The following is a 25,239-nucleotide window of genomic DNA, read 5'->3' as shown; positions in this document are numbered from 1 at the left end:
GAAATGACAGATAGTTACCAGTCAGTATTTATTAGTCTGAACATTTAATTAATAAATACAATAAAAAAACGTTTTTTACAAAATAAGGGGGAGAGAGATGTGTAGTGTGTAGATGTGTATTGTGTTGCTAGCCAAAGTAAAAGTAAAAGCCCAATTGAAAGACAGACTAACATTCTATTATATTTCATATGGCCAAATCAAAATAAATAATATATAAATAAATATAACAAAATAAATTCTCTAAATTAAATTAATATAAATATAATATAAATTTCTTATATTAGTGTAAAGCATTAATAAAATATCTCATCAGACCGAGGCATTTCAAATATTATATTATAAGTGTGTGTGTTATGTATGGTGTGTAAACAATAGGCCTTTTTCATGGAGGATATTTTGAAATGTCAAAAGCACAAATCTACATAGTAAAATTAATGATGACTGAATTCCATTTAGCTGCTTCAGTTTCAAGGTCCTGGTATTGCGGCAATACTGGTACACTACAATGTAATAAAGCACTCATTAATATTATCAGTTGCTCACATCTGCTGCAGGTATGTTGAAGGTACCTTCAGGGACTAAGTCATTAATAGTAATTTTCAGATTCATGAACAAAACAAGTACAACCAGTCCTTTGTTCTTGACTCACCAAAGCACACCAGCTATTAGTGCCACTTCATCCCCCTCACTTGTGAATTCAGCCGCTGCACGACTCAGTTAACTGAGGAATGAGACTAAAACAATCCCAGCTCATTTGACGCACAGTACCTGTGAGTTCACAAAGTCACACGTCACTCGGTAGCCTGATATAGACCAGAGACAAAGGCGCGGATGAAACCCGAGCTCGCCGGCCTCCTTTCCGTTGCCATGACGACAGCAGCCGTTTCCAGTGCCTCTGTGAGGAAAAAAACAAAACAAAACAAAAGAAAAACGCTCAGAGGACCTGTGGCCAGAGGCCCCACCCACTGGGGGAATTCACAGAACTAACCTGGCAACCCGGCAACCAAAATTTTATGTAATTAACTTATTTAGATGGGAACATGAAATGAGGCAGTTACAAATTGAGTCATTCCCCAAACCCCTCAACCCTCTTCCCCTTCTCTTGTCCTCTAATTCAATCCCATCCCTGTCCTGTGTGGCCTTTTCACAGTGTGCTACTGGATGCAGTTCAGGGTGTGTTGCTATTGCTGGCAGGTGTAGAAGCAGGTTGAGCAGGTTGTTCCCTGAATGCCACTCTGTTGGGCCCTCCTTCCCTGCTTCTCTCTCTGGGCCGTTTGCTGATTCACTCTCATGTTGGCAGCTCAGTGAAGAGATTTTGTTGCCTGTGCACCTGTTCTCATCCGATACAGCCTAAGAACAAGGTAAGGATTTACTGAGGAAGGATGTAATTCTTTGTCTTTTTTTCAGGAAATGTGTGGGGCTATATGATGAATGGATGAATTTTATTGTCTAAACATGACAAATACCGTCCTTTTTAAGAGAAATGTCTTAGCATCAAGACTTCTGTGACAGTACTTTCTTTTACAAATAAGATTTTGCAGCAGTAACATGAATGAGTTACTCTTAAAATGTGTAAATCTATACCTGACAGTTTTTGCTTCCTCTTGTGAAAGAGGAAACAGACTATCAGAAACAGAAATTCAAATATTTTTCGATGTGAAAGTATATAGCTGGGTGCCAAACCCACACAAAAGCAAGTGATATACATGTAGGACCTTAAATAACCTAAGCAGGGGAATACATACAACACAGTTACACAAGTGTTAGTCAGTTTTACAGTGATGCAAACTAAGAGACTGTTGATCTGATGGAAATGAAGTATTTAGGTCTTTTACTTGAGTAAAAAAGGAAAGTATTGGAGTAGAGGTATAAAAAGCAAATGTCAGGACCACAGAATTTTACTTGAGTAGCCTTTGGTACTTGAGTAAATACTTAGTGATGTGCTTGGGATTATGGATATTGACATAAATAATAAATCAAATAATTATTTATTTATTAGAAGTAATTAAAAGGTGATAATAACACAGGTGAACTTTAAACAAATTGTGTGATTTAACATATTGTGCAACATAAATGTCAAGTAATTAGTGTTTGTGCATGGGTTGAAGGAGTTTACAGTGTGTATTTGTGTTTCTGTGTGTGTGTGTGTGTGTGTGTGTGTGTGTGTGTGTGTGTGTGTGTGTGTGTGTGGATCACTGTAAAGTCATGGCGGACAGCGCTGTTGAGGTGATAGTACAGATTCTGACAGATCAACAAGGTGGGAAATCTTTTCAACAGACAATTCTCTGCAAAGGGCAAAGGGTTAGGAGTGAACATCTTTGACCCACTGTGGCACAAAGAAGACTCTTTGGTGGGACGCTGGTGGCCAAATACTCTCGGCAGGGAGGGCAGTGTGCTTTCTAAAAATAGGTCCTATGTGTTTCATTTACCGGAAGAGATATGTTGACAAAACAGGATTCACTGGTTTGAAATTCAATAGCCCAAATTTGAATACAAGCAGGATATAGTGTTTTTTACATTTGTCTCTGGGAGATATAATTCAATACAAGTCACTTGCAACATTCTTGAGAAAAATCAGATTATAGTCTGCGTTATTTTAAATCTTGTCCCTGCTCACCATGTACATATTTACACAGTACAAATCAAAACATACTAGTGGCTCTGCTGTCCTGCCTGTCAAACTGGTTCTACATGAACTTGTCTCATTTCCACCTGATACACTTTTATTCACTTTAAATGGTACATGTCTTAGGCCACCACAACAACCCCAACCTAACGTTGTATTACTGAGAAGTAGCTGATACATTCTTCATTTCATAATCCCGCATAGAAAAGTCACTGTAATGGTAGTAGTGACATTCACACTTAAAAATGTAAATGTAAAAAATGCATGTAATTTATAGACATTTCTGTGAAAGGTCTCAGTCATCCAGGTCATAGTTATTTAAGGTGGATTAAAATCAAGGACAACTGGACTTGGTTAAAGATACACAAAGAGATGTTACCTCTCATCCAAGACGCTTCTTCAAACCTGATTGACTGACAGGGAATCCCAGCTATTTAACCTCTGTGTTGTCGCTGACCTTCATAACTACCCTACTTTGGATAATTTATAGAATTCTCAATGTTCTGCAACTTCTGGATAATTAAGCAATGCAACAAGTATATGTCATGACCAGTAGATTCTTTTATTTCTTTTTCTTTTTACTGTCTCTGCTCTGTGATTAGATGTTCTCTATTTTGCCTGGTGACAACTTGGCAGGTGAGTCGTAAATCTAACCTTTGATTTGAGAGCTCTGCCATATCACAGTTGCAAAGTTTAATCTCAAAGTGCAAATTAATTGGTCAGTTTATTCCAAATAATATTTTCACAGCTGCAGTATTTTAAGCTATAAATCGCTATAAACTTGGTGGATTGAGCCATTTTCTTTAATTATGTGCTCTTGTTGTGGCGTAATCAGAACACTTCAGCAGTCTGAATAAGCCTGCGTTCACACAGCAGGCTGGGTTGTTTTCCACAGAGTAGAAAAACACAGAATCATGGCTGATGAGTGGACGAGTGGAAATGTTAAAAAACTAACCACAGATTTTACAATCAGTTTGATTACATGTTTTCATATTTATTTAAGAATAGCAGTTTCATCCTTTGGAAGTGTGAAATGGATGAGAAGTTGCTTGTACCTTTTCAGAAATCCCAACTTGTATTTTAAAGACGAATGAACAACCCATTTTCAGTTAGTGGCACCTTTACTGACTTGTTAAAATAGACTAAAATGTTATGATAGAAATGTGAAATTTCCAGATTTGCACGTTCAAACGTCTGTTGCTGCAGGCCACAATATTACACACTGTAGACAGAGACGTTTACACTGCTCACAACAAGAATCAGCTCATAACAAAGCAACTGATCAAGTGATTCGCAGTGGGAGAGCCCTGTAGGGAATTACTGGAGCTGCAGTCATTTGTGTATTGGAGTGAAGCCGAGGTACTGTGGTAACTCGCTGTGTCACATGACTGCGTCGAAATTCCCTAAATGTAGCAGCCAGGGATGTCATGTTCATGATGTTGTGGCCCATGTTCACAGCACCATCAACTGAGCGGTTCCCTGAAAGACAGGAGGTGTAACAGGATTAGTCGTTCAAGGATTTTCATTACGACTTGTGTCAGTGCAGCTGACCTACGTTGTTGTGAAGCAGGTGATTTTGTGCTTCTGGAAGATAGGACCAAACAGAGATGTCTTGTTGTACACCGAGTCTTTGCGTGTGGTCAGGGACAGTTTGAAGGCTGCGATGAACACAAGTTTATAACACCTTGGCTCCTTCCTGATGGTGCTCCTCCTGAGCAAGGAGTAAACAGACTCCTCAGTCACTGGGAGAAAGGAGAAAAAAACAAACCACAAAAATCACAAATAAACACTTTTATGCCTTTTAGTTTTCATTTGAAAAAAAAAAAAAAAAGCCAGCCCCAACGCTCTGTATATTTTGACTTTTGAAGAGGAATGAACTATTACATTTCACATAATTATGAAACTGACAACATATTTAAATCTTTTCACATTTGAACTGTTTTAAATGCTTTACTATTGTGGAGACCAATTAATGCTTCAATATAACGATTGATTTCTATTTTTATATGCTGTATTTCTGGTTTCTTTGTGTTTTCTTTGTGGTCTCTTATTTTATAAATTAATAGCTAAACCAGTCAACATCTTAAAGAAATATTTTTAATTTATCTTTGGTACATTTACACGCATAAAATAAATGACAAATGGTTTCAGTTTTGATGTTGCAAAATACACACTTTTCCTCATCATCAATCCTGAATCTTAATACAGCTGTATAGTGCAGCGGTAACACCACATCCTGTGAAAGTTGTCTGCTGTATTTTCACCCTACGTGGGTTAGGGAACGTAATTTGGCTGTGAGAGTGACACGGACCAGAGTACACTCTGTAACTGAGTGGAAATAGAGAGGGTCTAGTTTCTGAAAGGTCCATAGTCCTCATTAGCAGGTGAAGTTTGCTCATTTGTTGTTTTTCAAATGTTATTTTGAGCACTTTTATGATTTCTTGTGAGCTTCACAGTTCATTTTTGACTTTGGAAACAGATGTTTTGACCAACTTGAGCTTTCAACTTTAATTCTCAACTTTTAAGAGGATGTGGACAAGATGTCTGAAAGAGCTCAGAGTAATGTTTGAACATTTGAAACATTTGAACATACTGAAAGTTGACCCATAAAGCATAATTAGTTCAAGAAGTAAAATAACATTTTATGTTCTCTCATGTGTTTTAGAGTGAAACAAAAGGTGAATATGGAACTGTATTTAAAAATCACAGCAGGCCTCCTCCTTCTGCTTGTCCAAGCTTTCCACCTGGCATCACTCCAAGATTCAACCGACACTCCGGGGCGAACAATTGATAAAAGCTGGCTCCGTGAACTAGCCAAAAAACCAGCTGGAAGTCAAAATGCTGCAGCTACTACAGCGGAGAAAGAAAATGATCATGGAGATGAAGCATCTACTATGGGGTCAAGTTTTGATCCCAACAATGTAACATCTGGCTTCATGGCACTAAATACTGAAGTAAATGTGAATGTAACCAGTCAAGATAAGGGTGCAAATGAAACATCTGATGATCCTAGCACCATGCTTCCCAATAAACCTGAAATGCCAGACACCACCTTTTCTCCAACTACTACATATCCCATAGACCCAAGTCAGATCAACATGACAAAAGCCAAGGAGGATTTTCAGAACTTAACAACAACTCCTCAAAACCTCACAACTCATCTGAGAGCAGAAAACTCCACCAGTTTTCCAGATTACTTCAATCACACTGATTTACCAACGACAACCGTGGCTCCTGAGAGCAATACCACTCAAGAATCCACAACAAAATCAGACAAAGATATGGGTTTAACGAATGAGACAGAATCTACCAACACAACAACCAATACAAACATAACAACCACATCAACCACAATGACACCAGAGATGAGCAGAACACCCGCAATGTCTTCATCTACAACAACCATGACAACCACAATGACGCCAGAGATAAGTGAAACACCAACAATGTCTTCATCTACAGTGTTCCTATCTGAGACCACAGAAAGCCCTGCAACTCTAAACGCACCTAAGAAGGTCAACGAGACAGACAAAAGTGGAACCTCAGGAAGCAGCTCAGAAAGAGGTCAGATGTCACAAAATACACATTTCTGTGTCCAGAAAACTACTTTATGTGTCTTCCTAGCAGCATGACATCAGTTAATAGATAGATGTCAGGAAAAAATAACCTTTGTGGGAAATTCCAAGCCCTCCTGACTGATTTGTGTTAAAGTATAAGCAATAAGGTAATAGAATAAGCACAAAATACTTCAGATCACCTTTAGAGACTTGGCGATACTGGTTAAGTAATACTATGTTCATTGTTTACACATTGCTTTTTTCCATCCTTTCCCTGACCCACATTTGCCTTCTTCTATTTTCCCACTGACTGAGGACAAACCTTCATTCAAAGGAATCGAATTGGGTTTCAGGTGCTATCGATGTGGCTGCTATGAGTGAAGGAGTCTATTACAACCACCTTCTCAGAAGGACAATGAAACTCTGTTTTAGTGGCAAAAAAAACTGGATCTGAGGTCAAAGATGCTTGAGTTGCCTCTGTGCAGGGGCGTGAGACCTGTCTTTAATGTCAACTGCAGGTTCAAGGAAACAGGACTTGAAAAGGATGCTTGTCATATACATATATTTTAATGTAATGTGTTGCATCCATGGCACGTGATAAGAGGCAGTGAGGGTTTCGGGGCCTTGCTGATGAGGCCAGGTGCAGTCAGGAATAAAAGATTCTTTTCCTGCAAAATATATGTGGGAAAAGTCACTACTGACACCATGGCAAGAGGGAAAAATGTCTTTAGAGAGCTGGCGAGGTTGGGATTAAAATAAAACTCGTGTTACATGGACAGATGTGACAGTAGGACATAACACTAACAGATGGTGGCAATAAACAATGGGAAAACAGTTGTGAAACTGTGGGTAACACAGGAAGAAAAAAACTGCTCTAGTGTTACCATGACAGGCACAGCTTGTGCACAAAAACTGTACAAAAGCACAGACGGTTGAGCACAGATAAACAGAGTCTATAAATATGTACCTACAATGCAACTTTACTTTTAATGTGATCAGTAAATAAAAATATCCATTCACTCCAGCTGCTTAACCTTACTTGACCACCACAATGCAGTTGTTACAATAACATCAGGTATAATGATGTTCCACTATAATACAACAAGACCAAGGCTGTGTTCGAAATTGCATAATAACGTACTTCCTACTATATACTCAATCAGTATGTACTGCATACTGCCTACTTAATGAATGATTAAATATGTCATTGCCAGAAGTATACTCAAGCAAGACAGTCATGTGACTGCATCATATGATCACCATTGCACAATCTGAAGAGACGCAATGCATTTTGGAATGGCTTGTATGTATGTCAAACGTTAACCTCATGGTAATACTAGAGGAAATGTGTGTGTAAGGGTGTTGTAATGTGCAAGAAACAATAACTACAACTAAAACAGCATGTCCAGAAACCAAGGCAAAGGTGAAACCTGTGGAGGGAAACAGAGGGTAGTAATTTAGCAGGGAGGTCTGTCACCTCAGCCCAGTAGCATCATCACTAAGAATCAGAATAAGGCGTTACAAATACTCTACAGGGTATTTTGCCCAGGTGCCCAGAGTTACTGCAATCAGTCTCAGCTCTTCACCTTCAAGGGATAGAGATTGGCCACGCCCACACAGGGTGTCACAGTTGGTAAATTGAGACCTTTGTAGATAAACGGAGCCATTGGATTATTTATGCATCAGTCCTGATAAAATACGGATGTAGTATTACTATGTCAAAGACACTTTCACAAACTGTCTTTCCCACCTCTGCTGTTGCCACACGCACAAACTGTAAAATAAAAAGAGTAGAAAAAGTTCTTTAAATGACTTCAACAATTACAATTTACAATTTTGGAAAGTAAAAACTTTGATTCTAAGGTTTCAAGTTTTCACGGTTACACATTAAAACACTGATTGTTAGAATACAAAAGGTAAGAATAGGTAGTCTTGTTAATAGAAGCTCGTGCCAGTTGGTCACTAATATCTTTAACTGCATGGATGCAGCCTCATACTCAATGTTTTTTGCACCTGTATAGCTGTCATAATGTGAGAGCATGTGATGATTATCTCTGTGCGATATTTACATTTCCATTAAGAAATTAAATCGGTTATGTGATTCAGAATGTCAGTGCTTAGTTAACAGACATACTATATAATGGAAACTAAAGCAACATTCAATCACATTTTACCTCAGCTAAATGTTGAGCACAGCCTGGTGCCTTAAAATTTATTCAAATGTATTAAAAAAATTGTAATGATTTTGGCACGTTAATTGCACTATCACACCGTAAATAAGACAAATATGTACAGCTGACTAATTGGGATGTGTATCTATGCAGAGTGCTGCCACTGGAAACACAATTTCAAAAACACATTTCAGCCATAATTATCTGATAATTAACCCTCAAAGATGGAAGTTGACATAAACTATTTTGTTGTTGACAAATTATTTATTACTCTCTCCCACCCCTTAACCCCTCATTCTTCCAATAAAGGTTTGGCAGCAGATTACAACAACAGTAAAAGACAGGGAGCGTGGGGGGCTATACTGGGAACAGCGGTGGCTGTGACAGCAGTGGGACTGGTGGCCTACATAATCCTGAAAAAGAAACAGCAGAAGGGTTTCTCTCACAGGAAACTGGTTGAAGAATATCCTGCAGACCCAGGTATGCTAGATCCTATCCTCCCTTTATACAGTAAATGCTGAACTTTGTTTGAAATTTCATCCTAGGACACACATAATTATTGCTGTTATCTGTGATGGCTTGATCAGGATTTAATTAGGGTTGCCACCTTGAAATGACAAAGATTTCTAATATTAAAAAAATGAAAAACCAACCTCTGGTAGGTGGGAGTCAAACAGCAAATGCTAAAATGAAACTGCTAAATACAGTATGATGCATATTAGTATTGCTACACAATGATGAACAGTCACTCACACTTTCCACTAGTTCAGCATTTTTGGGAAATAGTCTGATACATAACGTCCACCTTCAAAATGGATCAAACAAACATGCTGTAATGTTATAGCCTAACTACTGGTTGGAGAATTTTGTTACCTCCAATCTTCATGCTAAGCTAAACTGGCTGCTGGCTGTAGCTACATATTTAACATACAGACATGAGACTGGTATTGATCTGCTCAGTATTCGAACTACACCATGTCTTTCTGAGGCTCCTATTTTTCGGGGGTTGGGTGGGGAGAGGACTGAACACATGCACACATGAATAAGTATAATACATGCAAAAATATAATATCAATAAATTTCAATTCATACAGAGAATATTTAGCCTGGGACAAGAAAGAAACAGAAGAAATGTTTTTTTAATTGCTCTTTGCTGAGAAACAATAAAAATGCCAAGGCATAGTGGGCAGGGAATGATTTATTTTACTTTGTTAAACAGGTCAGACTTAGGTTGCATCCCATGACAACTGTACATGTAACGGAAGGCAGTGAGGCCGTGCAGTGAGTAAACCTCACTCCCCGACACCTAGTGCCCATGGGTTTTAGCCTCCTCATTAGCACGGCCGCCTCCCGTACCCGAGTCAGGACATGCAGAACAACCTCGGGGGACTGTTACATTGATGCTGTCACATGGATGGGAGTGAGGTGTAGGAGGTTGAGAGTAACAGAAGTCAGTGAGGCTCTGCAGTGTGTAAACCTCACTTCACGATTCCTTAAGAGATGCACTGGCGACAGACATTAGTACCCGTGGGTTTTAGCCTCCCATACCCAAGGTTGCCGGTTCGAATCAGGACTGTGCAGGCTACATCCACAGCCTCAAATGTTGAGAATGTGCTGTTTATTAGACACAAGACTATTTATTTCAGGAATGTAATTATACATCATATAATATTATATTATTTAAAGTAAAATAATAATGTATGCACAAAAAAAACTAAAACAAACAAACAGTGGCACCAAAAATACACATATACTGTTTGTTATATTTATAATACAATATTTTAGATCTCCCCCTAAATTTCACATGAGACTTTAAACCCTTGGTTGCTGTCTATCTCTCTCTCTCTCTCCCACTCACACCCACACACAGAAGCTCCTAACTCCATCCTGCTTTAATAAGGTAACCTTACCATGCAAAATAGGATCATGTACTATGACAGTTTGCAATTTGTCTCATTCTTGCCATGAACTTAGAGGACGACAGCATTTTATTCTCACACTCCCCTACACGCCCTCATTCTTACTTTATCTTTCTGTTACGGTCCAACTGAAATTAAGCTGCATGTTTCTTTTTCTGCTGCAGCATACAGGTGTGCCTGCATATTTAAGATGAGTCAGATTACATCCTAAATTATAGGCCCTAAGGCCTATTTCAGACATACGTTCTCAAACACTAGAGGGACAACAGAATGCCTTTCATATGAATTAGTCAATAAAAGACATGGCCCACCACTACTCAAAGATCGGAAGCAATCCTCAAAAAAAAAAATGGAGCAAGGTCTATTGTGGTAAACAACTCGAAGTATACAAGGTAACTTTTTTACAATGTAGAGGGACTTGGATAAAAAAAAAACAAAAAAAAACACATCGCTCAACACATTAACTTTGCAGTGCACCTTCATGGTGGCAAGGCAACGTGAAAATAATACACAGTCACAGTATGTAAAACACACAGTCACACGTCTCATGCTCAAAAAGTAATGATAAACTTTCATTCAGTAACACTGTCCTTGACCTGTAAAAAGCCCTGTTTTTTCCTTTTAGTGATTAAAAATATATTAATTTTAAAAATCACTTTACACTTTTATTTTTGAGTGCTGGAATGACAAGTTGTGATCTCAGTTTTACTTTAACCAACCTGCATTACCAAAGGCCAATACATACTATACTATACAACCTACAGTACACATACAACTCAGTTTTATTTATAGCCCAAAATTACAAATTTGCCATGGGCTTTACATTTATCTGTAAACAACACCTTCTGTTCTCATCTCATTCACCTTCATACCCTTTAATGGGAAAATAAAAGGGAGAAATGTGTTCATTTAAGCCCTTCTATGTTTATACTCTATGTTTAGACCATTTCTTCTTTCTTCCTGGAGTCCCGCACATTTGAATGTGCCAATGCACAAAACTCTCCCACTGCCCCCCATCAATCTTGCGCACAAGCACTTGTTGCTGATTAGCTGGAACAATGTTGTGTGGCAAGGTTCAGCCCTCTTTCTTTGTTTTCCATTTACAGAGCCAGGGCTGTTTAGGAAAACTGTGAGGAAATATTTGCAGAATTTAAAAAAAGTATTTTAGATTTAGATTTTATTAGATAGAGACAGTCACTTACCATCCCTTCAACAGGGGAAAGTACAGGCTACTTGTCTGCAAATTACAAGTTCATAATGAAGCTTTTAAAATTAAGAGTTAAATGTTTAATGTTAATTTGTCTAACCTCTAGTTCTCAGATTAGACAACAGTGGACCTTTGGACTTGACCTTTGGTGGTTTGGCCTATTACAACCCAGCACTCCAAGGGGACGACATCCAAATGACCAACTTCCCAGAACGCCGACAGAACTGAAAAGACACCCAAGACCAAAGTCATGAACTCCCTGACACTTATTGGCTCTTGATAGACATCCCATAATGTGGATTTTTGTAAATAAGACTGTCTGAAAGTGACATTTGTGGATGGAAATCACAAAGGATTTTGTAAAGGTCTGTTGTCAGCCACTACAAATGAACTCATCTTAGATTATGCATTGTGTTTATTGCATTGAAATAGAGGGATCACTGAAGGTAATCTATCTGAACTACACTGCAACAGCCAAAATTAACCAGCCATTTATGTATGTTGCCAAATAGGAATCAAATGAAGATTTTACTAATGAATATGTTTTGCAGTCAATGAAGATTGTTAAAAAATAATATGTCATAACTTGGTTTCATTTTTTATTTTTTGTGTGCATGAATAGGAGCCACAAAAAGCTGTTTAAGACAAGCAAAACAAACACATTAGCATATAATCAGATCAGCTAAAGAGAAGAAACCAGAATGTGACTTCTGCTGAAGCAAAACAAAAGTGCTTGAAGCTTTTGCAACAAAATTCAGAAGCCATGGTGAACAATAGCATTATACATGTCAACAATAACCTGCTGTTGTGGTATAAGAAAGGCAATAAGAAGTTAAATTTGAACAGCGCTGTCTGATATCCTACAACTGGCAGTCACAGCCAGACTAAGAATTGAACCGTCAAACCAAAGATTTGAGTTTATTTTTCTACACCAGTGAGGAAGGTGGTGGGAGGCTGGGTACTGTTTTGTTATTCATAGACTGCAGTTTTGGTATTCAGGAAGGGAGTTGTGTATTTGGTCTTAGCACTACTCAGTAGCATCAACTATATCATCATATTATTCTGCTTAAATCTTCCGACCTCCAGGTGTCCAAACAGAGATTTGAGTTTCTTGTAGTGACAGTGTGCTCCCGGGAGAGTTACATAGCATTTATCTGCTGCATACCTAGAGCAAAAGTAGAACATAACTAATGCTGAATTTAAAAAAAAAAAAAATATAACACTTTGTTATGCTTTTAAGTTTTCTTTAAACTTAGAGTGACAACCTTTAGCAAGAACAGTGTCTCTTTTTTAAACTAAGACAATGTGGTTGGGCAAGGAGGGAATAGTCAGGGATTAACTACACGCTCGTTCTTTTATCTAATTCTTTTGTACGATAACATCTAACAATATTTCATATTTGTTCGTTTCTTAGATTTGTTTCTTTTCTATGTTATATATAAAAAACAACATACTTTTATAACTGTAAATGTGAAAAAAATATAAAATAAAATCATCCAGAACATGCATTTTTCAGCTCTCTCGATCCTTTTAGTCATCATTACCTGAGTGAATCCAGTCCTGATTTTGATTGATATGTGCAGGTCTGCTTCCTTCCTCACTCTAATTTCCCACATCAATCAGAAGCATTTTGTCAAAGAGTGAGGAGTTTTGTGGCGCGGTGTTAAAGAATTGCAATGATTACTGCAAAAATATTGCAGGGCAGACAGAAAATGGGATACTTATTGGGTATAGCTGCTTGGAAAATGTAATGGAACTTGACGATGCCTTAATAAAACAACCAAATCCCCCCAAAATGTCTTCCTCGTTCGGTTATTTGATACATTTGTTATTTGAGTATGAATACCATGAGTATTTCCTCATATTCATATTCAAAGAGAACTGGTTATTTTATTCATTAAACACATACACAAACATGCAGATAAACACACTGCTTATTCAGTATCAAGAACATATTTGCACAAGCGAGGGTTTCGTTCATTCATCACAAAGACGTGCTCTGTGGAGAGATTGTGCATGTTTTAATTAAGCACAACAATTTAGGATGTGGTTGTTTGGCAGGGTGCTGAAATCAATTAACTGACGCCAAGTCCTTGCTGAAGAATGTACATTTCATTGCGGGGGAATTAATTAGAATGAAATTAAACAATTGATATCTAAATTGAGGCTATGTCAATTTTATTATTCAAATCCAATCCATTTTCTTTAAGCTAACTCACTGGAAATGAGTTTAACCTATAATCCAAATCACTGTCTCCTTATCAGATGAGCCACTACAGCAATTAAACGGTCAACAGTGCATTATTCAGCAATCCTGTGATTTTTAATGAACATGGGGCCATACGTCAGGGTGGAGGATTAAGGTGAAGGCAGAAGGGCAGAAAGACAGAAGCAGAAGAGAGTTTCTAGAAACAAAGTTGCAATGTTGGAAACATTCCTCAGAGACTTTGGTCCATATTGACATGATAGCATCACGCAGTTGCTGCAGATTTGTTGGCTGCACATCCATGATGCAAATCTCCCATCCCACATGGTGCATTATTCTGCTGGAAGTAGCAATCAGAAGATGGCTAAACAGTGGTAATAAAGGGATGGACATGGTAAGAAACACTATTCAATTCAGGTGTCACGTTTAAACAGTTGGTACTAAGTGTGCCAAGAAAATATCCCACACACCATAACTCCACCACCACCGCCTGAACTGCTGATACAAAGCAGGATGGACCCATGCCTTCATGTTTACGCCAAATTCTGAATGTCACAGCTGAAAAATCGAGACTCAGCCCAGACAACGTTTTTTCCCCAGTCTTCTATTGTCCAATTTTGCTCAGCCTGTCCGAATTGTAGCCTCAGTTTCCTGTTCTTAGCTGACAGGAGTGGCACCTGGTGTGGTCTTCTGCTGCTGTAGCCCATCTGCTTCTAGGTTCAACGTGTTGTGTATTCAGAGATGGTATTTTGCATATTGTGATTGTAACGAGTGGTTATTTGAGTTACTGTTGCCGGTCTGTCATCTTGAACCAGTCTGCTCAGTCTCCTCTGACCTCAACATGGCATTTTTGTCCACACAACTACCACACACTGGATAATCTCTCTTTTTCGGACCGTTCTCTGTAAACCCTAGAGATGGTTGTATATGAAAAATCCCAGTAGATCAGCGGTTTCTGAAATACTCAGACCAGCCCACCTGGCAACAACTACTATGCCACGTTCAAAGTCACTTAAAATGTCTTTTCTTCCATATTCTGATGCTCGGTTTGAACTTCAGTAAGTTTTCTTGCCAACGTCTACATTCCTAAATGCATTGAGTTGCTGAAAAACTGCAGGAGCAAGGTCACAAGGTTATTAACAAGAATAAAACATTAGAAATTAGACCGTCAAAAGAGTAATGAAACAAAAATACATAAGCAACATCGTAAACCTGTAAAAAATAAATAACAAACACTAAAACAGACCTTAAAAAAACACAAAAGATTGCACAAATAATTTTGAAAAAAAGTCTAGCTGCTTTTTAAAAAAAGGTGTCAGAGATCACAGAACATACATCTACATAGGAAGAGCACTCCAGAGTGTGGGAGCCACCACTTCAAATGCACGATCACCTTTTAATCCAGCTTGAGGAACGATCAGTAAGCCGTGGTCAGAAAACTTACCTAGTGGTCATATGAGGGTGGAGCTGTACCCAGGCACCTGACCATGCAGAGCTCAATATGTGTATCAGGTAGGCTGAGTGACAGGGAAACAGGAGTGTGGATCCAAAATGCAGACACGGGCCAAGAGGTTGCATTTCAAATGAAGATTTATTTTGACCAAACAAAACAGGCTTACTACTTATCTCAAGGCAAGAGTCCAAACAAAAGGATAATTCCAACAAGGCAGAGTACAAAGTCCAAACACAGGTTAAATCCAACAAAAAGACAAGGGAATAATCCAAAAAAAATCCAGGGAAACAGAGCATGCAGCAGAACACCCAACATAAGATGATGACACCACAAGGACTGAACAGAAATGAGGGCAATATATTCACACACACACAAGAAGGCAGGACAATTAACACAGGTGAGACACATAAGCAATCAAGCAGACAGGAAACAAAGCTAGACAAAAACACATGAAACTAATCACTACAAAATAAAACAGGAAGTAAAGCTAGCGACAATATACAAGGACATATGAAACCAAATACAACAGAAAACAAGGAACCAATGATCAACTAACCAAACCTAAACAAGAACACAGAGGCAAAAAGCAACACAGGAATGGACATAACAAAATAACAGAAAAACACCACAATAAAACTCAAGACTGTGATCATGTGAAAAGAAGAACCTTAAAATGAATCCTGAACCTGACAGGAAGCCAATGCAAAGAGGACAGGATGGGTGTGATGTGAGTTGTGCTACTAGACCTGAGGCCTGTACCACGAAGCAGGATTTGAGCTTATCCAGGTAACTTCGGGGTTAATCCTGGGTTTTCAGTACCACAAAGGTGGTTCACTTCTTACCGGACCATGGTAACTTGCTCGCTGAACAGCTAACCTGCTCTGGAGCAGGTTATGTTCCAGATAAGAGATCAACTCTGTGAAAACGCCGCCTACTGACCAATCAGCTCTCTTGGAAAATGGCATCACCATCTGTAGGAAATCCCACAGACTGTTTTAGCCAATAGGCTGCTTTATGTTTTTCAGTGGTGATGTGGAGAAACTCTTGACTATAGCGATATAATCCTACAGAGACTGATTAAAAGACTTAAGCTTTTGTTGCCTACAGGATTTTACAGTACAGCAGGATAAGCCTACTGAAATGTGTTTAATATTTTTTATTTGCTCCAAGTCCGTTTCACACAGCCTGACGCAGCCGTTCAAATAAATGGGTTTTATTTTTTGAGCACATTTTATGGCATGAATGGAGTTTTCGTTCCACTTATTCAGTGCCCGAGTCTTTTAATGTGGAAACGTCGACACACAGCCGAGCTTAAAGAATAAGGTTGATATTTTCAGCTCATAAGCCCACTTTAAATCAACGCAATATAATATACTATGCCTGTTTTTTTTAGGCATTCACACTGTCTGCGATTTTCTGTCTCCTTGCACGTGTCAGATGCAGGCGTGTTACTGTCGTATTTCTGTAGTGTTACAGTTTAATCCTCGTTCATAAAATATGACGCTCTGCTGACAGTGGACTTGTTCATGTCTGTGAATGGTCATCTGCTGCTAACACTGCCTCTTTTATGTGAACGTGCTCCTGGCTGAATTGGAAAACCCTGGGTTGACTTACCGAGTTGATAACCAGCTTCGTGGTACCGCTTATCCCAATCGCGATTGTTAGGGTCAGTTCAGCTGGATAACGAAAACATATCCTGCGTATGTTGAACTCGCTTCGTGGTACAGGCCCCTGGTCAACAGCCTTGTAGCAGCATTCTGGACCATTTGTGAACAGTCCCGAGACAACTTGCTAAGGCAGGTGAAAGGGAATTGCAGTAATCTTACTGGGATGATAAAGAAGCATGAATTATTATCTCTTGCTCAGGTTGTGATATGACAGATCTGAGTTTGAGAATGTTTCTTAAATGGAAGAAACATGTATGGGTCAATAATCTGATATGAAGTACATAGATTGATCAACACCAAGATTTCTAAGATTATACTATATAGCTGAAGACATACAGCTATATAGAGACATACACTGAGCAACCTTGGAAGTTATGCTATCAGAAGCAACAATAAAGACCTCAGTCTTAGCTTTGTTAAGCTCTAAAAAGCTGTTAGTCATCCAGTCCTTAATGGCAGTCAGGCAGTTGTGCAGAGTCGTCAGTTCATCAGTTTCATCAGGCTTAAAAGAGACATGCAAGCTGAACACACAATATCATCAGTGTAACAGTGATAAGAGATACCTTAAAATGAATTATTTTAATGGTGTGAACTAAGGGGAGGATATACAAAGAAAATAAAATAGGGCCCAAGACAGAACCTTGAGGCACACCACAGGAAAGAGCAGCAGTTTCAGATATATAGGAACTGATTGGATGTTTACCGCGCTTTTGCTGGCAACACCAGCTTTTATGTTGGCTTTAAGATCTTGTCTGGGATAGCTAATTAGACTGCGATTGCTGTGGGTCATTGATAAGAAAGCACATAGACCTGGCTTTAATTTCACAGATGAGTCAGTGGAATTTAGCTGCATTCATCATGTATGCAAGAACAAAGTCCATTAATCTCCCACAGAACTCTCAAAAAGACCCCAAACTACTAAACAATAAAATCCTTGTCTCTCTTTTCAGGCAGAGCATAAACTGTGTGCTGCCTCTGCACAGGCATTTTGTTTAATCACCTGACTGGCTGTTATTTAACAAGTTAATTAGCTAAACAGGGGACAGCCACTACCTTTACTATTCACAACACAGACCTTTGATTGTCAGTCAGCCGTTGCCATTGGAAATGCCACCCCCCGCTATTCTTTTCTTCTTTTCTTTTTATTGATAAGCCACATTAGACTTAATGAACAACATACAGTATGAAGGGAAAAAAAGAATAAATCATCATAACACACCTCAAATTCCTCTGTTTTACTTAATAACTTGGAGGAATGGTAGGAAGTGGTGGCATATGGAGGCTGATGTGCAGCTGCTGTTTCAGCCTATATTGCCAAACCTGCCTTACTAACCCACAGAGACAAATTCTGGTGAAAGAAGAAACAGCTTGAACTCCAGTCTGACAACACATCGAAAACACCTGAACAGCTGCAGTGCCTGGCAAAGTCAGGGAATATTGATGTCACTTTATGTCTTCATCAATCTTAAAATTTAAGTTCCTTTGGTCTGAAACCCTCAAATAATTAAAATGTGTAAACTGTCAGCTTCACCCTAGTAATGTTGCATGTGTAATCATGTTGTACTACTCACAATTCCATATTGTTCTCATATTTTCCTTGAGTGTTAAGTTTTAGTTTAACCAGTTAGCTGCACTGGGAGAAGCACAATTTGAGATACATGAATTAGCCTACTTCAAATATGCTTTTGGGGACATTCAAGTAAAATCACTGAACAACAACACGCTTCACAAAACTGCAAAAACAATATTATTAATATTAATAAAGTTATGAGAAGATCAATACGACTCTAATATCTTTAAGTTAAATATGGAGCTCACTAATTATCCTTGATCTTATTTGTTTAACACATACACAAACTGAAATGTAGAAATGACTGTTGTTGCTGTATTTTCTAACAACAGATGGACTCCTTCTCAAAGTAACTAGTGAGCTTCAGAGGTGTTGGACGGAAGATTTTTGAATTTAGGAGACAGGTTAGCTGTTTACCCCTTCTTCCTATACGCTAAGCTAATTGCATTTTGGCTCTAGTGCCGTACACACAGAAGTTGAAGTGGCATACACGCAATTAGACAAGAAAGCAGCATTTAGGGAAAATAAGATTAATTAATCACAACAAATTTGTGAACCAGTATTAATGATAAAGTGATAAAACAATGAGAACCGTAACGATTAAACCACCGTTTTTCTCATAAGGGATAAAAACATTGTTTCAGTGTAGGTGGATTCAGAATGATCTAGACTGGATTCTCTCTTAATTGGGCATACTAAGTTTAGGGCAAACCCACAGGGAATTAACTAAGTGAGTATAATATTCCCAAAAGTATGCTAAACCAACATCTGTATGTGTGTTTTGCACAAGTACACCTACAGCTCAGGCTGTTGTGACATTAAAACGATTCCTGTGGTGTATTTAAAAGCTAACTCAATGGGATATGACAGATAGAGTGAGAATGAGGCCAAACATCAGGTTAACATTCTTCCTCTGTCACTGTCTCGCTGCACGGGTCGTTCGCTCTCTGCAGCTTATACATTACCCATGTGTCTGACAGAATATTGTCTGTCAGGAATCTTTCCACACTGGTTGCTTCTGCTGTTGGGTCACTGGGGTGGATCTGAAAGGTCAGCATCCTCTTCTGACAGAGCCCGTTCTGGGAAAGATAAACAAATATGAAAGGTTTCCAAATATACAGATGAGACAAGGGATTGATATTTGCATAGACAGGCAATGAATACTGAAGAACCCAAAGCAGGGTTTTTGCTATCAGTTATGCAAACCAAGACACCTGTAAACCTGTTAAACAAGGCGGTGGTATTAAAAAGCACAATGACATTTTGGACAACATATAGCACACCCTCCAGGCACAGCTTCCCGGTAAAGAATAGTTTGACTTAAAAAAAGCCTTTACTTCACTAAGCCCCACTGCCATTAAATGGTAATCGAGTACAAATACAGTAAATTTTCCTACAAAGGTTGGGATTAAAATAATAACAAAATAATAGCCGATATGAACACATTGCTGGGTGAAAAAGAATATTTGAGGGGTGAGAAGTTGCCCGGCATATGAGCTGTTATAGTATGCTACAACATACTATAACAGCTCATATGCCACAGCAACATACTGATGTCAAATTCACTAAACTCTGCTACTCTAAGCTTTTCTTTTTAACTGAAAAAAATAGTTTCATTCAACAGTAAATTCCAGTCTTTCTTCTGCCACTAACCCTAATAACACTCAACACTTCCTACACACTTTTCACTTGAGAAGCCTACGAATAAAGTGAAAGGTGGACTAGATATAACAGTAATGTTAGGAATCTGCCAGAGCTGCTGGATTTCACTGACAGTAGTTCAATACTGATTGAGAATGACTGGAATTTGAGTGATGAGTATGACAACAATCCTCCAAATTAACAACGAGTATGGCAGACAGTGGTGGACAAAGTATTCAGATCCTTTACTTAATTACTAGTCCTGCACTGAAAAAACGTATTTAAAAAAAGTATAATCAGGAAAATGTATTTCAAGTATTAAAAGGAAAAGTACTCATTGCAGAAAGGAAAATGTCCTGTGACTGTTATACTGTTATGTAGTAAATTATTATCATTACTAATGCATTAAAGATAATTCTCAATAAAAGTCAACATTTGAACAGTAAATATTGTCAAAATATGGACATATTCGTCTGGTATATTTAAAAAAATTTAATTGCATTTTAGTTCATTTTCATCAAATTACAGTTACAAGGACATGTTGGGTAGTTTAATTTATAACAAACCTATTATTTTAAGTCTTCATAAGCTTTGTGTGTAAAAATCTAAATTTGTAAAGTAACTAGTTACTAAAATTGTCAGATATATATAATGAAGTAAAAAGTACAATATCTCCCACTGAGGTGTAGTAGAAGTAGAAAGTGACATGAAAAGAAACCACTCAAGTACAATTACTTCTAATTTGTACTACTTGAGTAAATGGATTAATTACTGTCCATAACTTACAACAGTGCTTTTCTCATATACAGTATATAAAAAGGCTGATCTGTGAACCTAAAGGTTTGCAGATCTGACGCCCCAATCACTTGTCTGTGTCATTCGAAAATGGTTACAAATTACAGTTGCACAAATGAAACAGTTTTCCAGTCTAACTGCTTTGATTAAGGTTTGTTAGATTAAGCGACAAACAACAAAAAAACGTTAGGGAAAGATCATGATTTGGGTTAAGGTTACTACTTTGTTAAGGTAAAGGGACTTTTGTTGTCACGATTAAAATGATGACCACTTGGTTAAAGGGCCTGCACTCCCGTATACATGATTATTTTGGCTGACCGTGTACTATATGTAGTTATAAAAATGATGAACAACGAACCAACAAAGCTAACAAGAAAGAGAAGAGGTCTACTCAACCAAAATAACCTATCTCACCTGTGTGGAGTTTCTGCAGGGCCTTTAAGCTTAGGGAATAATCATCGTCGTGTCAAACTAACGTTGAATGTTGAGAGGAAACGGGATCTGACCAGCTGTCTCCAGTGTCCTTGTCCAACGTTTTCTCTCCCTCTGTCTGGCTCTATAACAACTTCATGCTACTTCTGTCTTTGGACTGCACAGACAAGAGTAATACTGCTGCTAGAGCGCTTTGTCACTTAAACATAAACAAATGTCATTTTTGGGCATTTGCTTAAATGACTGATGCTGTCATTTTTGGGAGGATAGACGAGACTGTTGTTGGACTGATGGAATTAGTGCTGTTCAAATAAACGTTATATTAATTTTATCAAAATAATGGGAATGTTTGAAATAAAGCCCTGGGTTCCATTATGGGAAATAAAGTGGAAAAAAATGATAGTAAGACAAAAATCAATACATTAATGAGGCAGGGTGACACTAAATAATAACATGACAATTTCATCCTTTATCCTTAAGGTTCTCTGTGAGATTTTTAAATTCTCCAAGTGACACATGTCGATCCAGCAGTATGCAGAGTATTTTTAAAGCACTTTTATCCAACTATGCATGGACTTAAAAACAGATAATGGGAACAAGTCCTGTGAATTTAGCATCAACAAGACTTGGACAGGTCCAATTCCAAAGATATGACAGAAAGTAGGCCAAGAATGGACTTATCAATAAAACTACACCAATGGCTGTTCTATAAGGAGAGAGAGAGATTGCCTGCCAACTCTTGCATAAAAGGTACAGTGATAAGTGTGCTTTCAATCCAGTTAAAAGCTGTAAAGCCATATAATAAAGCCTAGCAGCCAAAGATAATGACTTAATGCTTTTATCAAGGCCTTATAATCAATCAGGCATGAAAAGAGATGATAATAGGGAAAATGTGTCTTCTTTTTCATCATTACATTAGTTTTACCTACTTTCAGGACAGTTTGGACCAGGTTTCACACAATAGAATTATATTTTATGTAATTATTTGGTCAAAGGCGAGCTGAAATGGGTTCCAATCTAGGGGCTTAAGGCAGGTGCCAGCTTGTTGCAGACTACGTCACATGGCCCAATTCTAGTTGCTTTGAGCTATGAGAGGGACGTGAGCTGGCGTGAACTGACTCGCCACGCAGGGACCTAACCAATGAGAACATGAAGATGTTTTTTTAAGTGCTTTGAGAAAAGTGCAAGTCAAGTCTCAATTCTGTATGTGCTACTTGGGAGTCACACACTGCAAGTCTTTCAGGTTTCTAACTGCAGTCAATTTTCATTCCTGAGTTCTAGTACAATGTAAGACTGTAGCCTTTACAATGAGATGATACACTAAGGTGACCAGATTTCTGAAATGAAAACCTGGGACATTTGGTGGTCAGTATGTCATTAAAAAATGTTCTATATAAAATAAAAAAGGGGGACAATTTCGATTTTATAATCTGTCAAATATAACTCTTCTGAATGAAATCAAGTCATTTTGAGGCTACCTTTCAGTCAATAGAGGATGCAATCACTTTCTGTTAGGTTGAAAAATGCATTTTATGTGTTGTTTTGGCCATTTAATGATATTTCAACAGGTAAAAAGGACTGGATTGGTTGGTACACAGCAAGTAAAATAATGAATAATCATAAGGATAACTGCAAAAGTTATCATATCCTTATTTTATATAAAACTCCACAGTAAGTCATGTTAATTATAGGCCACAGTCTGTTTTCCAAATACAAACAAGGATATTAGACATAGGCCTACCAAACACTATCAGGCTTGACATTTACGTGATTATAGGCAATGTCAGGCCTGATTAAGCTATAAACTGCAACAATTATTGTGATCCACACTTGTGATTATTCTGTTAAAAGAACCGTTAAAGTATCACAAAGACATACCTTTGCTGTTACCACGGACATAAAGTGATGTTTATGTAGACGTTATGTCTGTTTGATCCAGATAAAAGCTGCTGTAGACATGAAGATACAGGGCGATAACGTTACATGCTACGCCCTATCACGTGGACAGCAATCAGTTTTCGACACGCGATCACTTTTCTGTACGATACCTGTATGCTCTGCTGTGACACCTTATACAGTCTATGATTAACACACGGTTAAAAACGAGGACATTTCTGGGGAGAGCTCCAGTTTTGATGGCCTGTCCCCGGAAAACTGGGACATCTGGTCACCCCATGATACACAGCTCTGAATAAAATGTCTAGATGTTAAACCATCCCTTCTCTAAGCCTAAATACTGATATTTAAGTTTAAATGGATTAATAATGTGTGATGTGTTTACCCCTTGTTTCCACTGCCATCAAGTGGCCAAAAAATTAGCTAATCCCAAAATGTTTATTAATCTGTACTGTGCAAATACAGTGAAGAAATGAAAGCCACCAATTTTGGCTCCTGCAGTTCCAACACAGACTCCGCCTGTGCTATTTAACAAGACTGCTACTTACATCTTTGAAAAAAGGCACAATATTGTCCATCAAGTTCCTCTGAACAGCTTGTACGGCATAATCCTAGTGTTTTGTGGACAGATGTTTGCACTGTGGGTCTAAATGTCCAATATTTACATCATCATTGCCTGGATTTTCCTCAATACAAATCTTAGTTTCACAGTGAGCCAACTGTCAACAACAATCTGGAGGAAGCCAAAAGACTGTTTATATAGGATTATGTCAGGTAAATTTGAGGAAACTGGTGGTAGTCTGACATGAAAACAGCATAGTGTGGTCAGGGTGGTGGCTGGGTGGAAACTTTTGGCTGTGATGACCTGGATTCAACTCAGGCCAAGTATGTACTCATCACCGTCACTATATGTACTTTTAATAATGAGTTAATGACAAGAGTGCTTTCTGCTTATTTCACTGAACATTATTCTTTATTTATAATTTACTTTTAAGCAGGGACAAATAAGAATATGTTGAAATGTAAAGTCAACAAGTAAAATGGACAAGGGCAACTAAATTCATTCAAGATTAAACAAGATAGATTTAAAGGAAAAGTATTCACATGGAAAATGGTCACCTGATGACAGCAGCAGCTCTGTGTATTTAAAGGTGGGGTATGCGATTCTGGGGAAATCCAATAACATGGAAATGTTATTGGATTTTATTGGATTTGTTGTGATAAAGCAAGTACAATGACATAGCAAGTAATGTAACTTACATTAGCTATATTTTGGATTAGCATACTGTGGTTGCAGTTGCTGCTACAAAGCTAACAGGCAGAGAGGACGAGACGGCCCCATAGCCAGCACACAAGCTCCAGACAGTGATAATCACAACTCTCCTGCTACTATAGCTAACATCAAAACAGCCGCATATCTTGACAAACTGGAATTTAACATCACCTGACAGACAAATCACGGCATTAATAGTGTTGTGTGGCTCAGTCCGAGCCACTTTGTTTCCCATTTACCGAGTCAGGGGACTGTAAGAAGGTATTTTCTGAATTTGACTTGAAGACGTTTATTGGATTATAATCACATACCCCAACTTTAAGTGGGGGTAAACCTGCTGCTTTAGAGGTTTTCTTGCTCAAATGCTGCAAAATAGTTTGATTAGAGGTAGTAAATGTGAAGTAAATACTTCACAGGGAAGAGAGAAAATCTGAAACTGCCAAAAACCCACCTCAAGGGCTATTTAGTAGCTATTTTGGCACATTTGTTCATATCATATTATCTTAAATAACATATTAAGGAGTTTGCTCATCTCCTTAATATGTTGATCATCATCAAAACAAGGATGTAAACAATCTAACACATTTTAAAATCGGTTTTGCAAATGTTTGACAGAGAAGGAAATGTACTAACAAGTTTGTTAGACCTCAAGGATACACAGTGCACATTGGTGAAAAACACTGAACATAACTTCTTTGTAATATTTTACAATATAAAAAATTTCTCTCTCCCTCTCTCTCTCTCTCTCTCTCTCTCTCTCTCTCTCTCTATATATATATATATATATATATATATATATATATATATATATATATACAAAAAATAT

General features: G+C 38.0%; 1 protein-coding gene and 1 long non-coding RNA gene across 2 annotated transcripts; one reads left to right on the top strand and one right to left on the bottom strand.

Annotated features, from left to right (window-relative positions):
* Positions 1–3,670: 3,670 nt before the first annotated feature.
* Positions 3,671–15,417, bottom strand: LOC123959073. Its single transcript, XR_006822212.1, has 3 exons — positions 15,131–15,417; positions 4,182–4,368; positions 3,671–4,105 (listed from the first exon to the last, which is right to left on the bottom strand). It is a non-coding gene; the product is annotated as an uncharacterized LOC123959073 (long non-coding RNA).
* On the top strand, positions 6,017–13,129 carry muc15 (mucin 15, cell surface associated). Its single transcript, XM_046032932.1, has 3 exons — positions 6,017–6,190; positions 8,664–8,834; positions 11,587–13,129. Exons 1-3 carry the CDS (start codon positions 6,031–6,033, stop codon positions 11,706–11,708), a joined length of 453 nt encoding a protein of 150 aa, XP_045888888.1. The 5' UTR covers positions 6,017–6,030; the 3' UTR covers positions 11,709–13,129.
* Positions 15,418–25,239: the final 9,822 nt, after the last annotated feature.

The sequence above is a fragment of the Micropterus dolomieu genome, linkage group LG20 (assembly GCF_021292245.1).
Source record: "Micropterus dolomieu isolate WLL.071019.BEF.003 ecotype Adirondacks linkage group LG20, ASM2129224v1, whole genome shotgun sequence".
Taxonomy (NCBI): domain Eukaryota; kingdom Metazoa; phylum Chordata; class Actinopteri; order Centrarchiformes; family Centrarchidae; genus Micropterus; species Micropterus dolomieu.
Note: the sequence above shows the minus strand (reverse complement) of the source record. Positions and strands in the feature narration are given on the sequence as shown.